The sequence below is a fragment of the Oryzias melastigma genome, linkage group LG20 (genome assembly GCF_002922805.2).
Source record: "Oryzias melastigma strain HK-1 linkage group LG20, ASM292280v2, whole genome shotgun sequence".
Classification (NCBI taxonomy): domain Eukaryota; kingdom Metazoa; phylum Chordata; class Actinopteri; order Beloniformes; family Adrianichthyidae; genus Oryzias; species Oryzias melastigma.
This window is the reverse complement of record NC_050531.1, coordinates 7060817-7073621: the sequence shown is the minus strand read 5'-3', so window position 1 is coordinate 7073621 and position 12805 is coordinate 7060817. Positions and strand designations below refer to the sequence as shown.

Sequence of the window (12805 nt, the reverse complement as noted above, 5' to 3'; positions counted from 1 at the left end):
TTAAAAAAAATGTGGCTAAAAATGGCATTGTCAGAATTAAAAGATCACTTTTATAAAAGATCAAAGGATGATTGGAGTGGGACTTTAAGTGGCACACAATTGTGAATCAATGCAACACATCTCGCTCTTCTAAACCATTTACTGTTTGTGCAGAATTATTTTAAATTCACCTTGTCAGTGGACTCTTTGTCTGAACCGCCTGTTTGTTGGCCTGTAAACAAACACAAGTTTGTGAGCAGATTGTGCAAAAAAAACGAGATCCTCTTTTGTGTTCAGAGGAAAATGCCCTTGGCAACTTTTTGTCTGATCATTTGTTAAGGCAATCATGTTTCAGAGCCTTTATAAATTCACAATGGTTAGCACTCTTACATCTTTTTGTACAAAATACAACTATGCTGAGTGCTGCCAACTGTTATTCCCATTCCTAGCAGCGTTAGAACCAACCTTGTTTCGTTCCAAGCGTGTTTTTCTGGTTTGGATCTTGTCCTTTCTCTGATTTCAGGGCCTGGTCGGGATTCAGAAGCTTTGCCATCAGTTGCTCGTGGTTAGCCTCCATCTCCCCCCTGGAGCCACTGGCTCCTGATGCTGGCCGAGCCCCAAGCTCCGGCCGCTCCTCATCCACCTCCTGCAGTGCTCCGGTGATGACTTCAGCCAGATGGTGCAGGTCTTTTCCTATCAAGTCCTCCATGTTGAAGCTGTGCCTCCCCAGCTGGTTTACTGCATTCGAGACGAGTCGCTCTAGAAAAAAGAAAGTTAAATGAACAGAAATGTTTAAATTGTATTCATTTTTTATAAAGATAAAAAATGAAGTCTCACCATTCGTGCCATCAAGAGGCTTCTTTGCTGCGAGTCGGTCAGACCCAGCCTTGAAAAGCAGTCCATCGAGATCAAGTTTTGATGTTTTGGAGCCAAAAGCCGAAGTTTGTGGCTCCGCCTGATTGCTTTGAGCCGGCCTCAGATACCCGAGGTACTGAAGCTTCCCTTTGGGCCACACGGCCTCGCCGTCACCCTGCTGTTTGCCGGATGCCCCGGTGAGAAGCTGCTCCAGATGGTTGGAGATGTGCTTGCTGCTGTGCGGGTCCTGGATGGAGTAAGCTGTGCTGAGCTTTGGGTGCCTGCCCTCTCCACTCTTGGTGATGACTTTGGAGACTGGAGGCTGGCCGGCTCCTTTTTGAAGGCTGTAGATGGTGGTTTCTTTCCAGCCCTGCTTAGGTTTTGGCCGACCGGGAGCAGACAGAGCATCCGACACCATGTCTTCATGCTGTAACATGAAAGATGCCAAAATTGCACCAATTAAAAATTCTTAACAGGTCGATCACTGCAAGTTGAACCATCATCTTAATTTTTAGCCCTTTTTTTCTACAACCTATTTGAATAAGATAAATTAAACTTTCTGTTAACAATTAATAAGTAAAAACAGTAGTTTTATACTTTACATTGTTTGTAGAAGTCATAGAAAAGGAAAAATTGTATAAAAAGTTTAATTTGAATCCGCTAAACAATAATCTTGTTAACTAGGTTTTGTTTAGCATTAAATTTGACATTTCTTGACTTTCATCAGTCTCCAAACTCACTGCTGACTCACAGTCCAGTGTTAATGACATAGGAATGACATTAGTATAGTTTTCTTTCAAAAAAAGCTTTTTAGCTTGGAAATATTTGGATTAAAGTAAACATAACAAGTGTTAAATCATTTAGTTTATTGGCACTTCGCCAGTTTTTTTAGTCATTTTTGACATTGCTTTGACTTCATCCTTTTGGATTCCTGAATTTTTATTTTGTCTATACACATTTAATGTGTTACAAAACATAAAAACGCTTGGATTTCAATTTTTGCAAAATAAAATTACAACTCAAAATTGATCTTTTTGGACAGTTTCAGGTTCAACGCGGAAATATTGTGGAATATCTTTGAAAATATCTATTAAAAAAGGAGCTGGGTTTATACCAAAAATATGGCAATAGAGCATTATAAAAAAAGAAGAAAAAAAATATAAAGATAAATTATCTAAGCAAAATGTACAATAAAAATTAAAAAGACTCTTAAAAAGACCCCAGACTATATCAAAGAAGAAAAATCCCTTAAAGAAGCATGTTTACATGCACTAATGCCATGCAACCTTGGAAATACATTTAAATCATATTTATGAAACATTTTTTATACAAAAAAACCCCCAGAAACATCTGCATCAACCTGGTTTTGTACATTTTTAGAGAGCTGAAGTGGCAGCATTCACACGATAAATCGCCTGGGCTATGAAATGGCCTTTTGCTCCATGTGAACATCAAATGGGCCATATCGGGTCACCATTGTTGTGACAGGCTTTTGAATGAAGAGAGAGGCAACCTTCTCTCCATGAGACAGGACAGGATATGAATAGGAATTCTAGATCAAAGACAACTGCCCTTGGAAATTGCATTATGGAAATCCTAGATGAGATAGTGTCACTCAAAGAGTAATTTCATGCATTTCCACAACACACAACAAACTTTAAAAGCAACCCCCCCATCAGAGCACCAAGTCCTTATCTGAAGAAAAAAAAAAGTATGTGAGTCACCTAATTTCAAAGTTTGGCGTTCTATATTTCACAGACATTGAATAAAATATTTGTATTACAATGCACTGCAGCATGAAGGCATTTAGGAGCTTTTCAGCCGTTGATATAGGCGGGAAACAGTGGGATTTTTCCCTTTCGTCTCTCTATGAGGACGAGGAATCATTCTTCTCATCTGAGTAATAGGAGCCCACGCTCACAGCGTACAGTATACCCACTGAATAGAGTTTTTATCCTTGTCACTGCAGCACTAATACTGGCTCTCTCCCTGGGTGCCATTTTTTGCCCTTCAAACGTATATAGAGAAAATGTCAGTCTTTCCATCCCGCCACACTGAGAGGCCATAATGGCATTAGCACAGCAAGACAGAGGTGCTCCGCCATTCATGCTAACCATGTTTGCCTCCTTCCATCACCCAACACAACAAAGGACCCCATTTCATCAATAAGGAAGGTCCTGAACTCTTCAACTTTGCATTATGACTGCAATGACACGGCAGCAGGAAGCTGCCCGGCTATGAGGGGTCCAGGCACATCTTGCACAAAAACGGGGGGTCCACCCCTAAATATGAGCCTTGAATAATGTAAAGAGGTGATGGAGGACCTTTGTGTATAAAGGGTCCCGGCGCTGTGGGAGAGAGTGAGAGAGAGGACAGAAAGAAAGAAACAAACAAAAGCAACGCGGGAATAAAAGCGAAGAGACAGATAATGACTTTTTCCTTGAAAAGCAATAGGAAGAGGTCCTTTCACTAATTAGCAAAATCATATGCTTCTCTCCCTTTTGCATACAAGCCACATAGAAATGGAACAAGACAAACAGAAAACAAAATTGATTGAAGCCGTTTTATCTATCTATCTATCTATCTATCTATCTATCTATCTATCTATCTATCTATCTCATTTTTTATCAAAAGTGTATTTAGATGTATGTGAACAAATGGAAAATAACCCAGCAAAAGCAAAAAAAAAAAAAAAATCATTAAAAAAGTTCACATTTAATGTTGAGGGTTCAAATAATACAGGCCGGATGGCTTTCACACATTGTTACCTATTTACAAAAAGTCTGGACACCCCTGCTATAAAATATTCTTGCTTTTTGCATGGATTTTTTTTAAGTACAACACTGTCTATTTGTTGGTTTGGGTCTACTTTACTACTTAAATATTACACATAGCTTGTACTTCAACTGAAGCTCACCTGAACCTTGGGTCCCTCCTGCTGGACTTGTGGTTGATGGTCCAGTGGCTGCAGAAACTCAGTGAGGTACTTTTGCAGGTTTCTGTTGAGATCCGTTTGATCTGGCTTCAGCTTCCTGTCTCTGGAGTTGCTGTAAATATCCAGGAGACTCGGGGAATTGCTCTGGTGGTGAAAGGGGACATTCCTCAACTTGGAAAGCTCCCTAGAGATGACCCTTTGAGTGGTATCATCCTCCCATTTCAAACCTGAAAGATAAAAAAAAGCAAAAGAAAGAAAAAATAATAATCAGTAAATATTGTTTTTAAGGACAGAGCTTAGAGCAGATGTTTTCGTTTCTCTATACAGTGAGATTTTTATTGAGCAGTTTCAGGGATGTTTTTGATGTCAGAGAACAAGGACTGTCTTGAAATCTGTTCTGTTTTACCCCAAAGTTGGAGGTCAAACATCACACGTCTGTCAAGTTCTTCCACAATAAACTCTTCCAGCCACTTCTTAATAACCCTTTTGCACTGAAGTGCAATCATGCTGACCATGCTCTGTGGCCTCAGACTGCTCTGTGGATGGTTTCGCTTTTCTAAAATACCTTTTACAAACTATGAGATATCCAGCAGGGATGTGATTACAAAAATAGGTTCACTACAGCTGTAGCATCCTGAAGCTCTCAACATAACTGTTTTTGCTTTCTAATTTGACTCAAGTTAACTCACAGTGACTGGCATGAGATGCAGGAACAATAAATGTTTGCAGTTATAATGTTTTTTCCTACTGCATTTATGAATTTATGAACTTTTGTACAAAAACAGGCCAGAGATAAAATGTTTCTCTTAATTTATATTGTTTGAAATTCTTTAAATTTATAAAGTGTTAACTCAAAAGTGTAATTTGTGTGCACAAAACACATCAACAGTAAAATAAGCAGAAATCTAAGCACGTATACGTCTGCAGTAATACTCCCAGAAACCAAAATGCTGACATACAGCCATAAGAAATAAACATTGTGTTTGTGCACTTTTAATGGTCCGGGTGAATACTGGACTCTGATTGGCTGCTGGGTGTGGATGCACACATAAAAAAAAGAAGTTTCGGTCACAATGTTCTTAAAAACAAATGTTTCCTTCATGATCTGAACTAAAACAAATGGTAAGAGGTGAACTTTCTCTCTGAACTGATGCTTAGTTTAACCTATGGTGATGATTAGCATCTCTCTCTTTTGCTGCTTGAGTCAAAATTGCTGCCGCTCAGCGTCGCGTTGTCATGTTACCGTGACAACGGGCTGCATTACCTATCAAATAGTCTGCTTTTTTAAAAAAAATAAGAAGAGTAAAGTACTCAAAATCAATCGAATATGTATTCATTTTGTAAGTGACCATGTTATGAGCAGATTTATATCTAACGAAGGGTGCATCATCATAAATTAACATATGCCATGGTTAAATAAAGCATCAATTCAAAGAGAAAGTTCACCTCTCACTGCTTGTTTTTGTCCAGATGATGAAGGAAAATGTTGTTTTAAAGCAGCCTGCGCAGTGATGAAGTGATTGGAGCTTTTTTTTTTATTTTTGGTGCGCAGTTTTGTTTCTTATGGCTGTATACTTCGCATCTTTGATTTCTTGGGGTAATACTGCAGACATAAAAGTCTTTAGAGTTCTGCTTATTTTATGTTCACACAAATTAAACTTCTGGGTTAACACATTGATAATTTTAAAAATTTGATCATTTCAATAAAATAAAAATTAAGGAAAAATTTCTTTCTGGCCTGTGTTTGTTCTAAAGCTGCATATTTTCATAAAATTTACCCGGTAAAATATTTTTATTATCAGTAATCAAAACAACACAAAAGTGGGATGAATATATATTGTTTTTAGTTGGTTCACTCCTTAATCAAAAATAAATGTTCTAAATGTACAGTTTTGCGTGTGATGTCATATTGTGATTATTCACACTGTAACTAAAAAAAAAAGTAAATTATGATTAATCATGATTCATTTTTTCCCATTTTTGCGATTTATCAGTTTTTTTTAACCAATTCCCATCCTTAGTTAAAATAAATTAAAATGTTAATTAAAAAAAAAAAAAGTTAACGTTGACAGTCCCAGTTTTTGGCCACTTTTCTTGAGGTCACTAACATGTTGGATTTCCACACTTTGGTGAATACAAAGCATTATATTCAGTTCCCCAACTACAGAGAAACAAGTCTTGAACTTGTAACAAAAATGAAAAAAAACAACAAAAACCTAAAAGCCCAGACCATGACTACACCACTTCCATGCGCAACAATTGTTTTTGTTTTTTGTATTAAATCAATCAGTTTTGCACCCAGAAGGACAGAAGCACACACAGCAGCAGCAAACATAACAGTTTGGTTTTATTTAGAGAATGTGGAGGGCTAAAATTACTCTGTAGACCTATTGAGCAGGGACAGGCCTGGACACACACAAACAGCAGTCAGTAAACACGCCTGGGGAGGCTGTCACAGTATGGCCTGACACAATGCCAACAACTCTGCTAATTGCCAACACATAGTTGAGGTGCATAACTCCTGGGCGGGGGCAAAGTACAGTTATGCCAAGACCAGATGGAGCCATCCAAGCAAAGGAAACAAAAGACAGAGAAATCTGCCGACTCCCATCGACTCAAAAGGCATTTGAAGTTCAGAAAGCATTCCAGTCATAATAGACATATCAAAAGGGTTGGCCAATGACTTGGTCCACCTCTTAACATTTTCAGGATTCATCTGAAGGAGCCACTTGTCATGATATGGGAGTGTTTATGTCAACAAACTAGCAGACTTGGAGGGAATTTTAGCAAACATGAAAGCAGAATATCTTCATTAGCCCGGTTTCTCATCCACAGACACCAGAATCTCTCCTCGATATTCATAAGCACCAGATGAGGATCTGAACAATGCAGAGCAGCTACAGATGCCTCCATTCATTCTTGGCAGCGCTGAATGGAGCACAAAGACAGCGTATGCTCTCACTGTTCTGGAACGCAGCTCAGCCATCCATCCATACAACAATAACTGTTAACTACCCCTGGCTTACCCAATGTGGGGTGTTACTGGCTATATGTTACCGTGGTGATGATCATTTGTGCTATCATCACTGGCGATGGGGAACGAAGGTCTGTTGTCATCCCTGAGCGATCCATATGCTACCTGCAGTTAACTGCAGCTGCTTAAACGGTTTCAGAGCGAACGTGCGGCGGCGCCACAAACAGGATGAGGCCGCCTTCATCGACTGTGACACCTCTTTCCCCTCCGTCTCTTGGGGAGGTGGAGGAACTCATTTCCATACATGGTTTGGGCACACTTGAGGGAGAAGGTGTGTCGACGCAAATTACAGGGTTAAAATGAGCCATTCTGCAAATCAAAAAGTCAAGGAGGCGGGGCCTTTCTGGCTCGATTCCTCTCAATCAAGATCTCAGCTGATTATTCCGGCACTAAGGAGTTAAACATCATGCAGATTCATCTGCAAGTCCAGAGAAACTGCAGGCATCATCATCAAACCCTGTCACTTTCTGCCTCTTAAAGTAACATCCTGTCTCAGGCAAGTGCCTCGGTTAATTAAAGCCTTCGCCATTAGTCTGATAGCTTTCAAACAGACGAGATATTTCTCTAGGCCGCCGATATTTTCCATGTGAACGAGAGAGAGAAGCAGAGAGATGAGGGGGTCTCCTAAATATTCAAAGCCTATTAGATGAGATCCTGTCTACATGTCTTCTTGTTTCATCTGGTTGTTTTGAAATGCAGATTTTCCCCTTTTCCTTTACTTGTGTCCACCAACTGGTTTTAAAAGCATTAATGGAGGAAAAGCCTGAATAATTCAGCGGCAACTTCTATCTAATTAGTCAAAATGAAATGTGTCACTCTGAGATTGACACACAAATTAAACTAATAGTGCTCTTGTAAAGCAGGATATGGCCAAAATATGAATAAATGCAAACATGTATTTGTACTTGTAGCCAAAAGTTGCATCTTTTTTTAGATTTCCTTACATCTAAAATTCTAATTTTATTTCAATTGCTTGAATAGTGTAGACCAGGGGTGTCAAACTCAATTGAACAAGGGGCCAAAATCCAAAACACACCTTAGGTTGAGGGCCAACTGGATAAACATTTATTGAACACTCTAAAACTAAATTTTTAAAACTTTAAAACTGCAACTTTTTAACTTAATTATGAACTAGTTATATAGCGTTACCTGCAATAATGCTAGTGTGAATACTGTGAGGTGAATAGCTAAAAACGCTGAAGCTAATGTCTAAAATTACTAAAGCTAATAGCTGAAAACGCTGAGCTAAAATATGAGTTAAATGCCAAATTAGCCTAAAAACCTAAAAAAAAACAACTTAGGTTAGCCAAAACAGCTAGCATGTAGCTAAAATATTAGCTAAACTCCAAAATAGCCTAAAAAAATCCTAGTAAATGCCAAAATAGTCCAGAAAGATAGCAGAATGCCATCTTTTAAAACTTTAAAACTGTAACTTTTTAACATAATTATGAATTCAATTCAATTGTATTCATATGGCCCAATATAAGAAATCAATTGCATCATTGGGCGTTATTCAAGTAGTGAATAATAAAATCAGCAGGAATATTTTTCCAGAATAAATCAACTTAAACCTTAAATAACTTTCATTAGTTTTCTCTCCATAAAAAATATATTCTGTCAAAATTTTACAAGTTAAATTAAGCCCTGGATAACATCAGGCTATTAATAACAATAAATTAAAATTATCTGGAGGGCCAGATCAGGCCCTCAGGTCTTGACTTTGACACATGGTAAACACGTGCATTTAAATGCAAATTATTTAAGCTTTTTTTATTATATATTTTAAAAATGTGTTTAATTTAAATGCTAAAAATGAGACAAGGACACAAAAAAATTTACAGTGTCTCACAATAAAAGTAAAAATAAAAACTGCTGATTTATCATGGCTACAAATTGTCCTTTAGCATTTTCTTCCTGAAAAGAAAACTAACAGGAGCTTCACTTTAGTAATATATATTTTACAGCAGCTTAAGTTTTCTATGCATGCATGCAGGTTAGTGTGAGTTCGTAGGATTGCCTGAAAAACAGATAAATCAGAATAGGGTGGAACAGTTTGTCAGTTCGTCTTTCACAGCGAGCACTTTTGTGCAACGAGCAAATGTAGGACCATAAATAACACGCCGTTTCAGTAACTCCGCTGGAAACATCAAGTCACTTTATGGTCAATGATTCTCCCTGACTGACAACTCCTGTCAATGGAGCTAATGCAAATGTCACAATGCATCATCATACTTAGACGGTCTCCATCATCTGTTGCTCGCCGTGCGCTCGGGACAGGCGGACAATCGACTGCAGTGTACTGTAGGTGAACGTGGTTCATTAACCACAACTTTCTGGCAAAATGCTCTTCGCTTAGCCCCACCCACTTCCTAGTAACTGTTGCTATGAAAGTAAACCAACTAAAATGATTAATAAATTATGCCACAAATTCAGTCATGATGATAATTAATGCAACATAGATCATAAATAGATCACCAAAATTGTGTTTGAATGTGTTCAAAGTAACTTCATGTCATTGATGTCAAATTAAGTTACTCAAGCTCAGGAATTGAGCTAAAATGTTTATTCAAAACATAATTTTTACACAGTAGATGACAAATGTTTGATTATAAAAGCTGAAAGGGAGCATATTTGTGAATAGTTTTAATATTTAAAAAATGGGGGGAAAAAAGAAAAAATGGGTGCTTTAACATCATAGCACAACTATATAAGTCTAAAAACATGTTTAATATTCTCATTTCTCCATTAATATTTGAGTTTAATCGAGTAAATACATCAAGGTGTGATATTATGTAAAGGACCTGATTTTACATATCAGTTATTGCATCAGATTCTATTTCTTTTTTGATCTCCTTTCACATTTTACAGTAGAATGTTGTTAAAAAGGTCAAAAGCGATGATTTTTTAAAATTATTTTCCTTCATTTTCTTTGTAAAGTAAAAATGGGGTCCAAATCACCACTGAGTGCCATTCCTGATGGAACAAATTCATTATTACTGTTTATAATTCTATTTATTGTTGCAACACACTTACAGCTTAAGAATTAATTTATTTTAAATTTCTTTGTTTTCTCATAAAAGTAAAAAAAATACGGTTTCTTGTCTAATTTCTGATTATATTCCTTTATAAATAAACATTTGTTGTTTAATATCTTGTTAACTAGATTTTTTTTTATAAATTCACATGATTCCAGAACCAATTTTTTCCCCAAACTTTGTAAAAACTTGAATAAAACGACATGATGATGTAGATAAATGTGATGTTCTTTCACATGTATCATCCTGAAAACATATCGGCGAATGACGTTCTCTCCGAGCAGGAACACATTCAGACAAGTCGAGCCCTTTTTTACAAGAGTCAGTTTGTATCGATCTGAGTGACAGCGGTGTTGTGCGGCGAGCGGAGTCTGTGTGATTTCCACCTGGCCCGATGCAAGATAAAGAAGATTGTAAATCGATTTCATTGATGTCGCTCCTTTTATTTTATTCAGCTCTTGAATTTAGGTTACAGCACAATGGACTCTGTAAATCTGGCCGCTGTTAAAGATTTTTTTTTTTTTTTAATGGTCACAGCCCCTCATGTCAGATGACACTTTTGTAGCTGTTAGTCTGATAAAAATGAGATTCTACAGAGCTCTGTGGATTTGTTCACTGATAACAGGCTGTCTGTGTATGTGAAACTCCAAGACGGTAAAGAATGAAAAGGTTGAGAGTGATGATGTCACGTCTATACAGATCACCTAAACCAGAAACATGTGACATCCCCATGAGACAAATTGAAAAGACAAAAACTCTAATTTGTTTGTTTCAAAACGCTTATTTATTGAGGTAAATGTGTGGTGTTTTTATATTCATTGCAAAATATTTTATTATTTTCTTTTTAATTTCTGCACACTCTCAATGATTTTCAGCTCTGGTTCACGCCTGTTAAAAGACATTAAACTCAGAGTGGCCTGCTAAGTCAATTATTTTTGGAGGTTTAATGTGTGTGGTCACAGTGTGAGTTGAAGGTGTCTTGTGCCCCCTGGTGGAGATAAGTGGTATTACAGCTGGTTGATTTATGGTAAGATTTTTGATAAAAAAATAAACAAAAATCTTTTTTTTCTGATCCAAAAAAAAAAATAAAAAAATCACACACTTTAAGGTTTAAATATCCAACACAAACGAACCACATAATAATAGTGATAGCCCTGATGATGTAGAAAATTATCCAGAGGTCTCAATTAAAAAACCTTCTAAAAGGGATATATTATTTTATTTTTTGGTGATAATTTATTGCATAAAACTAGTACAATTTTAGAAAGCCATAGTATTTTTCATCCTCATAAACTTAACTTTGTTGCAGTTCTAAGACCAAAATAAATATTTTCATCAGTAATGTAATGTTTATGAAACAGCATAATAATTTTCTTTGGTAAACACGTTCTAGTACCCTGAAATTGTCACTTGCTGTTATACAGGGATATTATCGTCATCCACTGAGCAAAAAAGATTGTCTAATGTGACTGCAGTGCACACATTACTGTTACTCCAACAAGAAATTAGCTCTAAAAGCCCAACTAGTGCCTAAGCCAATAAGACTGACTGCTGGAGTGAGGCGATGATGGCAAAACAATAGCCCAATCGGAGTCAAATGACCTGTTCTAGCTCGGCGCTGGTGTGCTGTGCCAGCCAAAGAGACAGCTTGGCTTATTTGGCTTGCCTCACACAATGGCATTTGCTGGAAGCCCTGCGCACAGCTGATGCTGATCGGAACAGAAAGACACCCGGGCAGAGACAGACAGTCGGTTTGCACCTCTTTGAGCCAGTTTTTGCAGGATGATCCTGAGGCGCTGCAGAGCCGAGGCAGAAATATCGTACGTGTGCAGGTCTGCACCTGCCAGCTGCTGGCACCTTCCGAATACTCCATCTAAAAGGGATTGAAAGAAAACAAAAAAACAGCAGGTTATTAGAGAATCTCACATGAAACTAGCCAGATATTGTTGCTCCTCTGGTGTAAAATAACTTCTTCCTCAGATTAAATAATGGTGTAAACCACCTGCAGTGTTTTGTGCATCTGTTTTTTTTTCCAAGCTGACATTTTTCCCTCTGACAGCGCTGAGATAAGCAGACATTCATAGCACAAATGACTTTATCAGAGACCCCCCCTATTAGCAAGCCTCCTGTCTGAGTTGCTTGGCAACCCACACCGCAGACTCCCCATCAGCCCTGTAATTCAATGGTGGTGCCGGACCTCTGAAGGATGCCGGGACTCAGGAGGTCAGAAAGCGGGCGTGCAAAACGTACAGCCTGGAATATAAATGAACCGAGTTGTCAGTTTCCATCAGTTTCTCAAGCGTCTTGTTGGTTAAACTCACTAAATGAAATTACGCTTTAAGGATGATCTCGGGAGATGAATCCTGCGGATTGAATCCGCGTGTGAGCCACCGTGCGTGCAGCCGCGTGAGAGTCAGCGTAGGGGACGCCAGAGCGATTAGATGGGATGTAATGATGTGAATCAACACTTGGTCATGCACCGCAGCCTCCCATTAATTAGCCCCAAGATATCAGACAGTGACAGCAGACATCAATAGAAGGGATGCTCACTTACATGTCTGGAACCACAATGTACACAAATGCTAATGTGCGTTACATGCCGCATTTTTCTGTCAAAAGATGGGAAATAAATGGGTAAAGATCCATAGATTTACATAATAAAAGAAAAAAAAAATCAATTTGGTGATGTAACACTTTGTAACATAGAGTCAAATTCCACCTTTACACCAAAAGAAACATTTCTAAATAATATTTTTCACCTCCAAAATAGTAATTTATCCCAAAAAGACACTAAGTTATATCTTTTTATTTAAGACGGGATGGTTTGTCAACTCCTTTCCTCTTAAATGACAGCTCCACACAGGAAAAAGCTTGCGGCAGGTGAAGAATTAACTCTGACAACAGAGTACAATACACAGCAGTTATTTTTGGATCTCAAACAGAGCTTCCCGCCCACAGATACTCTTC

At 37.9% G+C, this 12805-nt stretch overlaps 1 protein-coding gene across 2 annotated transcripts in view; it reads right to left on the bottom strand.

Annotated features, from left to right (window-relative positions):
* ptprn2 (protein tyrosine phosphatase receptor type N2) overlaps positions 1 to 12805 on the bottom strand; it is a 144272-nt gene that overhangs the window by 105365 nt on the left and 26102 nt on the right. For both annotated transcript variants that reach the window (XM_024280249.2, XM_024280250.2), the window contains exons 3-7: positions 11598 to 11711; positions 3752 to 3996; positions 817 to 1261; positions 445 to 738; positions 171 to 211 (exon numbers count right to left, since the gene is read on the bottom strand). In XM_024280249.2, coding sequence (XP_024136017.1) covers positions 171 to 211; positions 445 to 738; positions 817 to 1261; positions 3752 to 3996; positions 11598 to 11711 — 1139 coding nt within the window. The remainder of the gene's footprint in view (positions 1 to 170; positions 212 to 444; positions 739 to 816; positions 1262 to 3751; positions 3997 to 11597; positions 11712 to 12805) is intronic.